This window comes from Lutra lutra, chromosome 14 (assembly GCF_902655055.1).
Source record: "Lutra lutra chromosome 14, mLutLut1.2, whole genome shotgun sequence".
Classification (NCBI taxonomy): Eukaryota; Metazoa; Chordata; class Mammalia; order Carnivora; family Mustelidae; genus Lutra; species Lutra lutra.
In genome coordinates, this window is record NC_062291.1 from 54,670,267 (window position 1) to 54,685,486 (window position 15,220).

General features: G+C 39.5%; 1 protein-coding gene across 2 annotated transcripts in view; it reads left to right on the plus strand.

The window, feature by feature from the left end:
• The window catches only part of EXOC6 (exocyst complex component 6), a 242,882-nt gene extending 229,095 nt beyond the window's left edge, over positions 1-13,787 (plus strand). For both annotated transcript variants that reach the window (XM_047702238.1, XM_047702239.1), the window contains exons 21-22: positions 11,535-11,647; positions 12,505-13,787. In XM_047702238.1, coding sequence (XP_047558194.1) covers positions 11,535-11,647; positions 12,505-12,637 — 246 coding nt within the window. In that variant the 3' untranslated portion in view covers positions 12,638-13,787. The remainder of the gene's footprint in view (positions 1-11,534; positions 11,648-12,504) is intronic.
• The last annotated feature ends 1,433 nt before the right edge of the window (positions 13,788-15,220 follow it).

Below are 15,220 nucleotides of genomic sequence, written 5' to 3' on the forward strand. Positions count from 1 at the left end.
AACTACCTGAAATTGTCTTTCCTGTTTTGGATAATTATAGGAATTTTGCTTTTCAGAAATAGAGGCTAGAAAAACTCTTGTTAATAATTTCATTAACAGGGGCGCCTGGGTGGCTCAGTGGGTTAAAGCCTCTGCCTTCAGCTTGGGTCATGATCTCAGGAACCTGGGATCGAGTCCCACGTCGGGTTCTCTGCTCAGCAGGGAGCCTGCTTCCCCCTCTCTCTCTGCCTGCCTCTGTGCCTACTTGTGATCTCTGTCTGTCAAATAAATAAATAAAATCTTTAAAAAATAATAACAATTTCATTAACATCTTTCAGTATTTATAAAGAACTTTTAGGAAACTTTACTTAAATATCTATTGTTATTTGGGTTTAAATATATAATATAAATAATTAAAAACCCTGTTGCCAAAGAATTACTTTAAAACTCAACCATATAAAATGTTAATTTCTTATATTACTAAATGGAGAGTCAAAAGAGCCTCTTTTTTTTTTTTTAAGATTTTATTTATTTGACAGATGTCACAAGTAGGCAGAAAGGCAGGCGGCGGGGGGTGGGTGTGGGGGGCCAGTGGACAGGCTCCCCACTGAGTGGGGAGCCCAAAGTGGGGCCTGACCCCAGTACCCTGGGATCATGACCTGAGCCAAAGGCAGAGACTTAACCCACTGAGCCACCTAGGTGCCCCGAAAGAGCCTCTTAATTAAAAGTTTATGTGGGGGGGAACCTGGGTGGCTCAGTGGGTTAAGCCTCTGCCTTCGGCTCAGGTCATGATCTCAGGGTCCTGGGATCGAGCCCCACATCAGGCTCTCTGCTCAGCAGGGAGCCTGCTTCCTCCTCTCTCTCTCTCTACCTGCTTCTCTGCCTACTTGTGATCTCTGTCAAATAAATAAATAAAATCTTAAAAAAAAAAAAAAAGTTTATGTGGGACACCTGGGTGGCTCAGTGGGTTAAGCCTCTGCCTTTGACTCAGTTCATGATCTCAGGGTCCTAGGATTGAGCCCCGCATCAGGCTCCCTGTCTGTCAAATCAATAAATAAAATCTCAAAAAAAAAAAAAAGTTTATGTAACAAATTCTACTGCCAACTATATACTCAAGAAAAATAAAAACATATATCCACATAAAAACTTGTACATGAATGTTCACAGCAGTGTCATTCATAATAGCTGAAAAATGTAAATAATCCAAATGTACATTAATTGTGGAATGGATGAACAAATGTGTCATATCCATACAAGAGAATATTATTTGGCCATAAAAAGGAGTGAAGTACTGACACATGCTACAACATGGACGACCCTTGAAAACATGCTAATTGACAGAAACTTGTTATAAAAGACCACAGGTTATATGACTCCTGTTGGTAGAGTGACTGCTAATGGTATGGGGTGATAAAAATGTTCTAAAGTTGTTTAAGATAGTTGCGCAACACCGTGAATATACTCAAAACCATTGATTTGTACACTTTAAATGGATGAATAGTATGTGAAATACATCTCAAAACTGTCCTAAAAATTTTTATTAAAGTAACAACAGAACAGAACAGTAGCAGTTTAATTATATTAAAGTTATAAAAGCAAAAATAGAGAACAGTTGTAATAGCTTTCAAAAATCTGAAGGCTGATGCAACATGGGGGGTTAAGGGGGTAGGAGAAGAATAAATGTAACAAGATGGGATTGGGAGGGAGACGAACCATAAGTAACTCTTAATCTCACAAAACAAACTGAGGGTTGATGGGGGGAGGGGGGTTGGGAGAGGGGCGGTGGGGTTATGGATATTGGGGAGGGTATGTGCTATGGTGAGTGCTGTGAAGTGTGTAAACCTGGCGATTCACAGACCTGTACTCCTGGGGATAAAAATATATGTTTATAAAAATAAAATTTGAAACAACAGACAGGAGAGGAGGACTTGCATACATTCCTTTACACGGTTCATCTTGGAGTCAACATGAAAATGTCAAATTTGTTTTTCTGTCATTTGGCAAAGCTTATCATTTGCCTAAGCACAAGAAGATACATACTTTTCTCCTACTGGCACAAAGTATTATTTGCACAAATATATATTTTGTTAAATGTATGTACTTATCTATTCCTTTCTGAGCGTTTCTGTAAATGACATGTTTCATTTTGTGCCGGGTCCAATCTTATTAAAATCCCCTCAGAGAAAACTTTTCATAACCATCATGGTTACACCCAAGTACTCTCCATCACGCATTTATTTCAGTCAGTATTTGACACTACAAGATGACAATACTACACACAAGGGACAGGGTGTAGCTAACTGGCAGACAGGGTGAATTATTTGGATGGACTCGATTTATTTATTTATAGACTCGATATAAATGCTTTATATGAAAGAGATTGTAGTAATTAAAAGTTGTGAAAATTAAAAAAAAATCGGAAGGCTGTATAAGTAAGGTAAACTGTCATATGTGATAGCTGTAAGCTGATAAATCAAAAATTAGAAAAGGAAGTGTATTTAGAGACACTGAACGAAACAGAAGGAGTTAATATGATTGCTTCAAAGAATGGGAAGGGTGGGGCAGGGGACTGTTGGTTTTCATGATAGGCTCTATATGATTGTTAACCATGTATTACTTGGTAAAATTAATTTTAATAAAGAAATTAACCCCATAAATCATATATATGTATGTATTTGTATGCCATTTTAGCCACAATAGTGACCAAAAAATTAAAGATAAAGCAATGTGAGCGTGTATAAATCTGATTATGTAAATTCCATTTTTGGCCTCTTTTTCCAAATTCCGAACTCATCCAGTCTAGGAGTACTATATAGCTTACCATCAAAAATACCTTGAGAACATTCTACTTCTGCTGTGTGCAGTTCACCCTAGTGAAGTGACCTAAAGAGATCGATGCCTTTAAACAGTCTCTAGAAACTGCTCTACCCAGAGTTTGCTCCTGGTCCTGCGTAGGTGGGAATGGAAAGGCTGGCTGAGAACAGGTGTGGCAAATGGGACATTTGAATAGACTAGGCATGGGTTAAGGGTCAGGTGTATCAGAGAGCTTGAGGCAGCTCGAGGGCAATTAACACCTGAGGGCAAAAAGTGAGGTGAGTGGAGGCGCAGTACTGCTTCTTTACAGTTTTTGGCTAGGCCCTTTCTGGCTGCTACTTAAACTTCTCTTCTGTGCTTCATGTGGAGTTTTTCATATGTGGTGTTTTGAGATAGTTGGAAAGGTAGTAAAGCCAAGAGCTTTAAAAATCATACTGAGCTCGTCATTTGATTTCAACATCTACTTAGAAAAAGGACTCATATTTTCTCCCATTGGGACTAATTTAGTAAGACCCATTTTTCTTGAATCTCTAGTGCCTAATTGCTCATATTTCTTTGTTAAAGCTGTATTATGGTTTAGGATTTTTGTTGCTCTTTAAATCTCTGATGCCCTCTAGGAACCCTTTCATGGGCTTTGTGTTTTGGAGGGAGAGGAAAAATGATCTGCTTTACTTTTGGAATCTGCAAAGGAACTCTGAGGTCCCAGGTGGATTTGGTGTTTGGAAAAGGGAATTTGGGGGACTAAGGTTGACCCTGAGCCCCCAGGTCACTGTTCACATTTACAAAAGCAAACCTGGTATCCCCAATTGCTTTTCTCTTGAGGTTGGCTTAGCTTTATTTATCTTCTGTCTTGGGTCACTGCCCCTGAGGTGCTTCAAAAGCAAAACCCAAAAGACTCAAAACAAAGAAAGCTAAACCAGATTCAAGGAAAAAATGACCTGGCACTCTGGGTTCACTTTTACAAAGGCAAAAAGTCACTTCAAGAGTTCCATAGAATGGTTTTAAGTCCGCCTAGATTCATTGTGTCATTTGCACAAAGTGATCTCAACAGGTCCGAGACCCCAAAGTTTCTTGGGTGGAGACTAGGAGTGAGACTTAGGATGAGAAACTGTCAGCAAGCCAGATGCGTTGACACAAACGAATTCTTCAGTGATTCTGAAGCGATTCAACTATTTTGAGCATATAAATGGGACCACCCATGCAACCATATCTTTCCTTAAGCTAAATCTTTTTGTTTGCTGGACACACACACGGAATGCTGAGGAAGTGAAACTTACAACTCACTTACAGATATTGGCATAAGTCTACTTTATGTTATCAGATTAGTTATAAAGGGTATCTTTGAATCCTTGGTGAAAAAAGAAGTTAGGATACTAATTTTAGATAATCTTATAAATCATGATGAGATAGAACTGAGGCATCTTATTTTGCTCTTCATTTTTGTATGATCCATACTTTGCTTACTTCCCAAAAGGATTTAAGGTAGAATTATTTTACTTGACTATTGGAACAAACTCTTTTATAGACCTTAATACCAATTTTCATTATAATATGCCTGACTTTATCCTTTAATAAGTAATTGTAAAATTGCTTTTGAATAATCTAGGGAAGTTTTTTTTTTTTGTTCTTGTTTGATCTACATCTTTGAATATCAGGTATATATGTTAATAAGTTCACTTGTTGAGACTGTGTCTTACTATTTATTTACAAGACTGAGAGAGATTTTGTGTAATTAATAGCAAATGTATTATTTGTGTACTGCCATCTGAAAGGGAGCAAAGCTCAAGGAAGAGAAGTGAGGTTTTCCATAACTTGGGCTTTCATAGTAAAGATATAGTGCATCCTGACTAAACCTGACTAAATGTGAGAGATAGACCCCAAGGCTATAACTGTGTGCAAGTGAAGGTGAGTGTCAGTGGTTTTTTCTGGCACTACTCCAGTTTCCTCCTCCCTTTCTATCACACTCTGGCTCCAGAGCAGGCATGTTCTTTTTCAACTATTCCAAAGATCAGGGATCATGCTTTTTGGTCAAAGCAGGCATGGGTAGCAGCCTATATAATGGGCTCTTTGCATCACTGTGGCCTGGCATAAGGTTAGGTAGGACCCAAGAATAATGTCCTAGTTTTGTGTTACATCTTTTACTTCAGTAGAACTGTACTTTAACTCACCACCACCACTCTGCCCACGTGGCTGTTTCTGAATTTTATGCCCCCTATAACTTCCCTCCCTCCTCCATTCAGTATCTCCTATCTTCCAGTTGCCCCTTTGCCCCATACGCGCTTCTCATCTTCTCCAGTGCAGCCCCTCCTCCTCGCAGGATTCCTTCTCCGGCAGTCCCTCCATCCTTTACTCTCTCGTTCCATCTACCCTTCAATTATTCTTCAAGCAATAAGAAATAAAGCTTCTGGGATGCCTGGGTGGCTCAGTTGGTTAAGCAGATGCCTTCAGCTCAGGTCGTGATCCCAGCGTCCTGGGATCGAGTCCCACATCGGGCTCCTTGCTTGGCAGGGAGCCTGCTTCTCCCTCTGCCTCTGCCTGCCACTCTGCCTGTGCTCTCTCTAGCTCCTCTCTCTCTGACAAATAAATAAATAAAATCTTTAAAAAAAAAAAAAAAAAAAAGAAATAAAGCTTCTGTTGATAATCCCCCCCACCACAAAAGAACTGTAATTTAAAATGTGAAAAAATGGGATTACATCAAACTGAAAAGCTTTTTTTTTTTTTAAAGATTTTATTTCTTTATTTGACAGAGACCGTGAGAGAGGGAACACAAGCAGGGGGAGCCGGAGAGGGAGAAGCAGGCTTCCTGCCTAGCAGAAAGCCAGGGCCCTGGGATCATGACCTGAGCTGAAGGCAGGCTGAGCCACCCAGGCGCCCCTCAAACTGAAAAGCTTTTGCATAGCAAAGGACACCATCAACAAAACAAAAAGGCAACCTACCTAATGGGTGAAGATACTTGCAAATCATAGATTTGATAAAGGATTGATATCCAGAATATATGAAAAACTTACACAATTGAATATCAGACACCCCCTAAACAGTCTAGTTAAAAAATGGGCAAAAGACTTGAATAGACATTTTTCCAAAGAAGATACATAGACAGCCAACAGGCACATGAAAAAATGCTAAACTTCACTAATTGTCAGGAAAGCAGAAATCAAAATTACAATGAGATATCACCTCACACCTATGAGAATGGCTGTTCTCAAAAAGACAAATAACAAGTGTTGGCAAGGATGTGGAGAAAAGGAAACCCTTGTGCGCTGCTTGTAGGAATGTAAATTGGTACAGCCACCATGGACAGCAGTGTGGAGGTTCCTCAAAAAATTAAAAATAGAACTGCCGTAAGATCCAGCAATTCCAGGGCATCTGGGTGACTCAGTCAGTTGAGCATCTGACTTTCGAGTTTGGCTCAGATAACGATCTTGGGGTGGTGAGATTGAGCCCCACCATCAGGCCCCGCGCTGGGTGTGGATTCGGCAATTCCACTTATGGTTATTTGTCCAAAGGAAACGAAATCACCAATTTGAAGAGATATACGCACCCAATACGTTCGTTGTGGCATAACTTAAAGTTGCCAAGAGGTGAAAGCAACCAAAGTGACCATCAGTAGATAAATGGGCACAGAACCTGTAGGATACAACAAAGTATTGCTCAGCCATAAAAACGAATGAAATCTTTCCGTTCATGATAACATGAGTGGACCTAGAGGATATTATGCTAAATGAAGTAAGTCAGAGAAAGACAAATACTGTATGATTTCACTTTGTATGTGGAATCTAAAAAACAAAACAAATGAGCAAACAAAATAGAAATAGATTCTTAGGTACAGGAGACAAACTCTTGGTTACCAGAGTGGGAGTGATTCCAGAGTGGGTGAAATAAGTAGAAGGGATTACCAGGTACAGACTTCCAGTTGTAAAATAAATAAGTCATGGGGATGTAATGTACAGCATATGATACATAGTAATATGGTAATAACTTTGTATGGTGATGTATGGTAACTAAACTTACCTCGGGGATCATTTTGTGATGTATAAAAATATCAAATCACAGGTATACATCATGTATACAGGATAGGGAGCCTGGGTGGCTCAGTGTTAAGTGTCTGCCTTCGGCTCTGGTCATGATCCCAGGGTCCTGGGATGGAGGTTCTCTGCTCTGTCGGAAGCCTGCTTCTCCCTCTCCTGCTCCCCCTGCTTGTGTTCCCTCTCTCTGTGTGTCTCTGGCAAATAAATAAAATCTTAAAAAAAAAAAAAAAGGAAACCCATAGGATATTGTATGGCGATAATACTTTAATTTAAAAAAGTGGAACGAAGGGAATGCCTGGGTGGCTCAGTTGGTTGGACGACTGCCTTCGGCTCAGGTCATGATCCCGGAGTCCTGGGATCGAGTCCCGCATTGGGCTCCCAGCTCCATCTGCTTCTCCCTCTGACCTTCTCCTAGCTCATGCATTCTCTCACTGTCTCTCTCTCAAATAAATGAATAAAATCTTAAAAATAAATAAAAAATTAAAAAGTTGTACAGGACCTTATAATAATTACAGACGAGGGACACTGATAGACCATTCAGAAATGTTAGTTAAAGATCATTTAATTCTTACTAACATTAGATGCAAATCTTTATCATGATGGAATCTATTTTCTTTACCAGTGCCCCAGGGAAGGAGCCTGGGAGGAAGTCAGTTGACTGCATTCACTTTCCCTAGTTTGTCCACGGGCCACATTGGCCTTTTTCAAAGAGCTGTGAGCACAAGCCAAAGAAGTCTGTAGGGTGCTCATTTTTTTTTTTTTTTTTAGATTTTATTTATTTATTTGACAGAGATCACAAGTAGGCAGAGAGGCAGGCTGAGAGAGAGGGGGAAGCAGGCTTCCTGCTGAGCAAAGAGCCCAATGTGGGGTTCGATCCTAGGACCCTGGGATCATGACCCGAGTGGAAGGCAGAGGCTTGAGGCCTGAGCCACCCAGGCGCCCCAGGTGCTCATTTTTTTATACTCTGAAGAGCCTAGGGAAAAGCCCCTGGTAAACTTGGGATGGTTGTCATCAATCAGTAAGTTATTTCTTGAATGTCTACTGAGTGGTTACACTCTGCTGGACACACTTTATGCGTTTGCCTGCCTAGCTTTATGAAGTTTGTTTCTATTTACTTACCAAATACAGTATTATGCATTTGAGAAATCATACACACATGGAAATGAGAAATCAGAATAGGAGAGCAGTATGCCTCCTGGCCCAGTATTTCCTCTGCACCTGTATCCATGCATCCTTTGGGGCACAGACAACAGAAATGGTGCTCGCGTTTACAGCCACTGGGTTCGTGGGCTGAGAATAATGGGCAAGCAGTCACTGGCTCCTATAGAAATCAGCAACTTCTGTCTTTTTTTGTTTTTTTTTTTTTAAATATTTTAATTATTTATTTGACAGAGATCACAAGTAGGCAGGGAGAGAGGAGGAAGTAGGTTCCCTGCTGAGCAGAGAGCCCGATGCAGGGCTCCATCCCAGGACTCTGGGATCATGACCTGAGCCGAAGGCAGAGGCTTTAGCCCACTGAGCCACCGAGGTGCCCGTAGCTTCTGTCTTAATATTAAATTGATTGTAGCAGGGTGCCCGGGTGGCTCAGTCAGTTAAGTGTCTGCCTTCCACTCAGGTCATGATCTCAGGGTCCTGGGATTGAGCCTCATCAGGCTCCCTGCTCAGCGGGGAGCCGGCTTGTCTTTCCCTCTGCTCCTCCTTCCTGCTTGTGGTCTCTCTTTCTCTCTCAAATAAATAAATAAAATCTTTAAAAATAAATAAAATAAATTGATTGTATCTTCCCTGTATGTTAACCAACTGGAACTTAAATAAAAACTTGAATCTGAAAAAAACTTGAATTTAAAAAACAAATTTATCATAGCATCCTCATGTATCACTGTAATTTAGATTACTAAGGTTGTGTGAATAGTTTTTTTTTCCTTTATACTTTCTTCAGGTCAACATCAAAACATTACTTGTTTCCATGTTAACTGTTGCCTCCCCACTTTCCCCGCTTAAAATGTAAACTCTTGAAGCATAGGACTGTTGTCTCATTCAGTACTATATCTCTGGCCTGGCACAGTAGCCAGCACGCTATAGGTGGGCAGTCAATGTTTGTTGAAGGAATAAATGAATCTTACCTAGATTGTTGGCCTTTTTTCCACATTGGCAATGAGTTCCTTAACCATGAATGTGCAGCCCTAGATATCTACAAGTTAATAATGCACAATGTATATTTCTATAAAATATTAGTGTAAATTTAAAAGCATGTAAATTAGACTTGTCTGCATGTAGGCAGGTAGGTTAAATTTTATGGTTCCTGTAATTTCTAGTGATAAGAGATTTGCATATGAGTATCTGACCACATTTGAAAATTGTAAGCATATTATTTCTTTATCTAGGCGTCTGTTTTTGTGCTGTTTGGCAGAGGAACCAGTTCTGTATTTACTGTTGGAGTTGGTGTAGGTTTTAAATTCATTAAATGGACTCCTCCTTTCCCACCTGGGGGTAGATCAGCCCAAGAGGAAAAAGAGACTTATTTTAAGGCCCCTTCCTCTTCCAAATCCCAAAGGTCATGTTGCTAATGCCTTTTAGAAAGAAAGTGAGATTACAGCCAGCGTATTAGGTGGTTACTTTCTGCTGACTGTGCGCATGCCCACGCATACTTGTACAAACACACACTTACACCTAAAAGAAGAATCCTTCAAAATGAGGCTTTTGTTAACAACTGTGTGAGGAGCATTTATTATTGAAATTTATTTTAATGTATAAATATGTAAACCTTATCTCTAACTCTAGAGTTAATACTTGGCCATTGTAGAATATTAGGTAAATGAAGAATTCAGTAACAGTTACCCATAACCCCACCACACAAATAACAACCATTCTTAACATTCTCGAAAATTTTCTTCCATTCTTTTTTGATGTGTGTTTATGTAATTTTAGTAGGGACGTTTATCACAAGCATCTTACCAAGATACTTAAAATTTTGTGTAAATATCGACTCTAGTAACTACATAATATTCATCTTAGAGATAGATCTACCTCACCACTTAACCATTCTCTCAGTACTGAGATTTGGGCTGTTTTCAGGTTTTATTTTCCCCCTCAAACTAAGGTTTTTTGATAAAACAGTTAACATTTTTGAGGTTAAGATCATTATTCTCTACCTTTATTATTGTTTGCTGAGGTTGAGTCCTAGAACTATGATTACTGAGTCAAAGGGGATGGCTGTTTTATAGGGTTCTTAAACATGTATTATAAAATCACATTCTGGAGATATTATGCCAAAATTCATTTTCACCGTCAGTGTGTGTGAAAGTTAACTTTTCCCTCTTTGTGAAAGTTGCTTGTTGCTAAGTAACAGTCAAGAATTACACAGAAGTTTAAATAAATTTAAACTTTAACTTTTCTTTTCCAGGCAGTGTATTCTTTTAGCATTGTTTCAGTGTAGCTTTTGTACCAATATCTTAACTTTTGATACAGCCTAGAATATTGTCCAAAAGAAAATAGAGTGGCTTTTAATATTAGTAGTTACTATTTTCATTCTGGAATTTCACCCTTTGATGGGAACATCTCTACTAAGTTGTATATTGGATGGGAAAAGAGTCAGACAAGTCCATTACCTTCCTAAAGAAGTAGTTTTTTGTAACCTCTCTTTAGGTTTTAATTACCCCCAGAAGTTTTATCCCTCCCAGAGTCCCTGGGTTGGCTCACATATCCTAGGAGTAAATACAAATGCTTCCTTCAATTGAAAGCAAAACCAATACACCCTGTACTTATAATGTGAATTAAAACAAGAAGAAAGAAAAGAAAAGAAAAAAAAAAAAGAAGAAAGAATAATATAAAAACTGAAGGAAGGTAGTAAGTAAAGTATTTAGCTTTCTGAAACAATTCAAACAGGGATAGGAAGTTGGTTTTAAATGGCTTAAAGGAGATTAGGGTTTTAAAGTTGGATAAGGAGTTTGGTGCTTTGGTTTAGGCATGGCATTGCTTTTAAAAGATTACTTCCATATTTGACAACAATTCTAACTGGAGATTATAGAGCAAATAGTCAATTTTAAAACACTACCGAATACAAGAGGGCTTCTTTTTGTTGTTGTTTGTTTATACAGAATGATTGCCTAGAGTTAACAGGCTGAGTCCTGAAGCCCTCATTTCATAATACTGCTGAGGATCTATCACCAGGGGGAATCCAGCAGAAGTTGTTTAATGCACTTAATTGAGATTATCTGAGCTTTTGGTTTAAATTACTTTGGGAAAAGTCTAGGTACAAACGGCTTCTTTGAAAGGTAAACATACTTAACCTCTAAGAGAAAAGGTTCAATTTAAGTTCCTTGAAATTTTTCAAACAGGTAGTAGCACCAACCCTTATTAATTAAATTGGAGTATGGGCTGCATACTGTGTAAAGATGAAATCTCTATACATCAGGTACAAGTGTTACTATAATTCTATTAATAGTGTTTTCATTATTTTATAATTGTTTGAGAATGCAGTCAGGTATTGTATTAGAAAAGCAACCCCTGACAATTTTAGCTATTTCAAAAGTATAAAGATACATGTGCTGTTTTGGTTATAAAGTATAGTTAGTGATGAAGTTTTAAAAATGAATTCCTAATTCTGTTCCATCTAAGAAGCAGGTCATATTAAAGTGGATCAAGAGTGGCCTATACTGCATGTATTAGCTATGGGTAAATAGTCAAAAGTTTAACATTTTGCCCTATCTTCCTCAGCTCCTTGACCTGTTTATGGTTTGGGATTGGTCTACTTATCTAGCTGATTACGGACAGCCAGCTTCTAAGTACCTTCGGGTGAATCCAAACACAGCTCTGACTCTTTTGGAGAAGTGAGTATATTCTGAAGACTTTTTTGCATAACATTATAGCATTTGGTGATTTAGCGATGATTGAACAACTAGAGATTTTCAACAAAAGAGAAATGTCTAAGTGGAGCTTAAAAGCTCAGTCCATTTTAATGACCAAAACATAAGCCTCTTTCTTTGCTGATTGTAATGTTGGTGTTGTTTTATGGGATTGCTGTTTATGTTGATGTGAACAAAATTTTGGTGCATCTCGTCCAGTTAAAAATAATAGCAGTTTAGGTGTTACTTTTCCCTCTCATTATGTGGCAGATTTTCTTTTCACTTAATCATATTTCATTTTACGTATCACTGCTAAATTTTCTATCTTTGAATTAAAAATGTATATTATTTTCCTATACTTCAAAATATCTGTGATATATTTGATTTCAAAGGACAAAAGAAACTGTTTAAAATAAATGTAAATTTATTTTACCATGCCATGAAACACTGCTGAGACCCACCCCCCCAAAAAAAAACAAAACCTGTTTTAAATTTTCTAATGTTAATTTTTCTTTCACCTTGTCTTGCTATGAATGTGATTTGCAGAATCCACAGAGGGTATGTATTTTAGCATACATTGGTGGAACAACAATATTAGAAAACTTAACATACTTTAGATTTACATACTAATGCAAAAACCCCACTTCATATAGCATGTAAAATAAAACTAATTTTTTGTGTAGTTGCTCTGAACTTTATTAGTACCTATTTTCTTTGAAGTATATTTTTTCAAGCATAAGGATTAGTGTGAGATAATTCAGAGCATGCCAAGATATTTTACTTGTGATAGCATAGCGTTTAATTTCTCTTTACCAAGCCTCTTCATTCATATATATTCCTAGGATGAAGGATACTAGCAAAAAGAACAATATATTTGCTCAGTTCAGGAAGAATGATCGAGACAAACAGAAGTTGATAGAGACAGTCGTGAAACAGCTAAGAAGTTTGGTGAATGGTATGTCCCAGCACACATAGACTTGGACTGCACTCAGTGAGATCAAATCTCTGTGATTCAACATTGTTCTCTAACAAGGGTCATGATACGGTAATTTGTTTGCAGAATTTAAAAATACAGTATGAAAAAGACATTGATGAGAAATTAAAAAAGAAACAATAAAAATATCATTTGTATGGATTTTTAAACAATTGGTTACTATTTTATATAGGGAAAGTGTGGTGTTAATTTTTTTCACTTTTAGGGAAAAAAGGCAAAATGTAATACATAAATCAGGTCAAAAATTGTACATGAAACTAGTTGTAAATACATTAGAAAAATCTTATATGCCTCTACATATTAAGTATTTTTTTCTATTCAGACTTGAATGACTTTTCTGGGTTTTTTCATCAGTATCCAGTTTTGAAATGTAATCATGTCTGATATGGGAGTACTTTACTGCCATTTTGTAACTTGTTAACTTTTATTTTCATCTCAGTATGATTTAAGTGGACTAAATTTTCCAATTCTGCAGACTCTGAGGGAAAAATATACAAATCTTTAAAGGTCCCTGAAATCAACCTTGATTTAACTCAGTAAGAATGTGAATTATTTGTTCTGTTTGGGTGGTTTAATTTAATGGTTTTGAATATGAAGAAAATGTGTTTGGATTTTCTAAAGATGCAATGTTGTTTCTGTTTAGTAGGGTTAATATTTCTAACTATATTGTTTGTAGCTGACCCCATGCTAGGATTTATATGGTTTGGTTTGGTTCAAGTTAAAAGAGAGGACAGGAGGGGATTGGAGAAAACCACTTCAGGTGCTGCTTGTGCTAAAGTAGATACGTACCTACACACAGACGTTACCACAGGGGTCAGGTTACTTTCTTCAAATAGCAGCTCTCAGTACCTATCCTCAGTATGGAAACAGGCCAAACCAAATGAACTCTGGAAAATCTAAAACGAATGTACATTTTCTTCTGTGTAAATTACTGTGGTCCAAATGGTAGTATCAGCCTGATCCCAAGTTTTTTTTCATTGTATTTATGCTGAATATTCCTTTTTGCATTTTCAGGATTTATGCCTGTAAGAAACTTACACTTGACTCTGTAATATAAGTGTAAAGAATTACATGTACATTTCTTGATTTTGTGATGAAATATTAAAAAGGTTGAGCAGGTTGTTGAAATTGCATTGCTGTTGCATCTGTTCAGAGCTTCCTGATTGGAAACAACTGCTTCCTTTGGAAAAACTCTTATTCCCTAGTTACTAGAATGGGGAGTGTCACCAAAACAAAGATAACAAGCTTTTATTCTCTTGACCATCTCAATCCTAAAGTACTTCACATTTTAAAAAATACTTCATGGAGAACATGGTAATTCTTCAGGCACAAAAACAACAACAACAACAAAACCCAAAAAAAACCTGGAAGTTAAAAGAGGAGCGGTGAACAGCTAACTCTTTTTTGAAGACTGGAACGTGGCTGTGTCGCCTTAACGTAGCCCCACAGGGCATTCGGGATGTCACCCTGGCTTTGGTTGAGGCATCCCCGATCCGGACAGACGCCGCCTTTGTACTGCTTGGAGTAGACCACTGTGGCTTCGTAGCTGTGATGTGTGAAATTCACTGTCTTCTGTAATACATATAACACCCTTGCCACTGCATGCCAACCCCTGCGTTGCACTGTAGGGACAGGGACGCAAAAGCCCAGGGGGCCAGACACAAAACACTGGAGAAGCAACTCAGGTAGACCGACTGGGGTGGGGTACGGTGGCCTCCACAGTGGGAAGGAACGCTGAATTCAGCCCTAGAGACCCGAAAGACGTCCCGAGATACCTGGTTCTGCTGGGATTAGGATGTCTCAGTGAAGCTTTGGGCTTCAATGACACGACCATCTTTTGCAGGCGTCCTACAGTGATGAGAAACCGGATCGGTATGGGGATGTCGGGGAGTCTCGACCCCGGGTGTCCCTTGTAGGTGCCCGCAGTGCAAGGCAGACATCCAAGACCTCAGTTTCCCTGGAAACTGAAACAGAGCAAAGGGGATAAAGCCCAGCCCTTCATAGCTGGAGTGCCGAGAGGGGAAGGGCACCTACAACCTCGAGGGTGGGGATGCCGGAGAGCCTGCGTCAGCCCAGGGCGAGGGGTTCGCCCACCCGCGGAGCCGCGGCATACAGCCGGGAACTTATGGCGCGAAACGGCAGGCCCCGCCCGAGGATCTGCGCGGGGCGCGGCCCCCAGCCCAGCCCGAGCGCAGCGGCGGCGGCCACTCCCTACTTCGGGTCCCCGGGTGATCTTGCCGCTGCCCACCGCCTCCAATCATTACTCGGCTCCGAGCGCTTTAAATATGCATGGGCGCGTCACGTTGTATGAATCGGGATCGTCCATGGGGAGGGAGCCAATATCTATATAAATGTGGCCAGGATGGGCCGAGTAGAGAGGGAGTGGGGCGGGGGTCTGCAGCCCCGGTGACCGCAGCCCACGTTGGCAACACCGGTGAGTTGCTCCTCTCTTTGCTCTCTTTTGCTGCTTTTATCAAAGGAGAGCTGACCCGGGGAGGAGGTGGGAGGCACCCGCGGATGCCGGGCGGGAGCGGTGCTCGGCACCCCAGCGAAGGACTGGCATT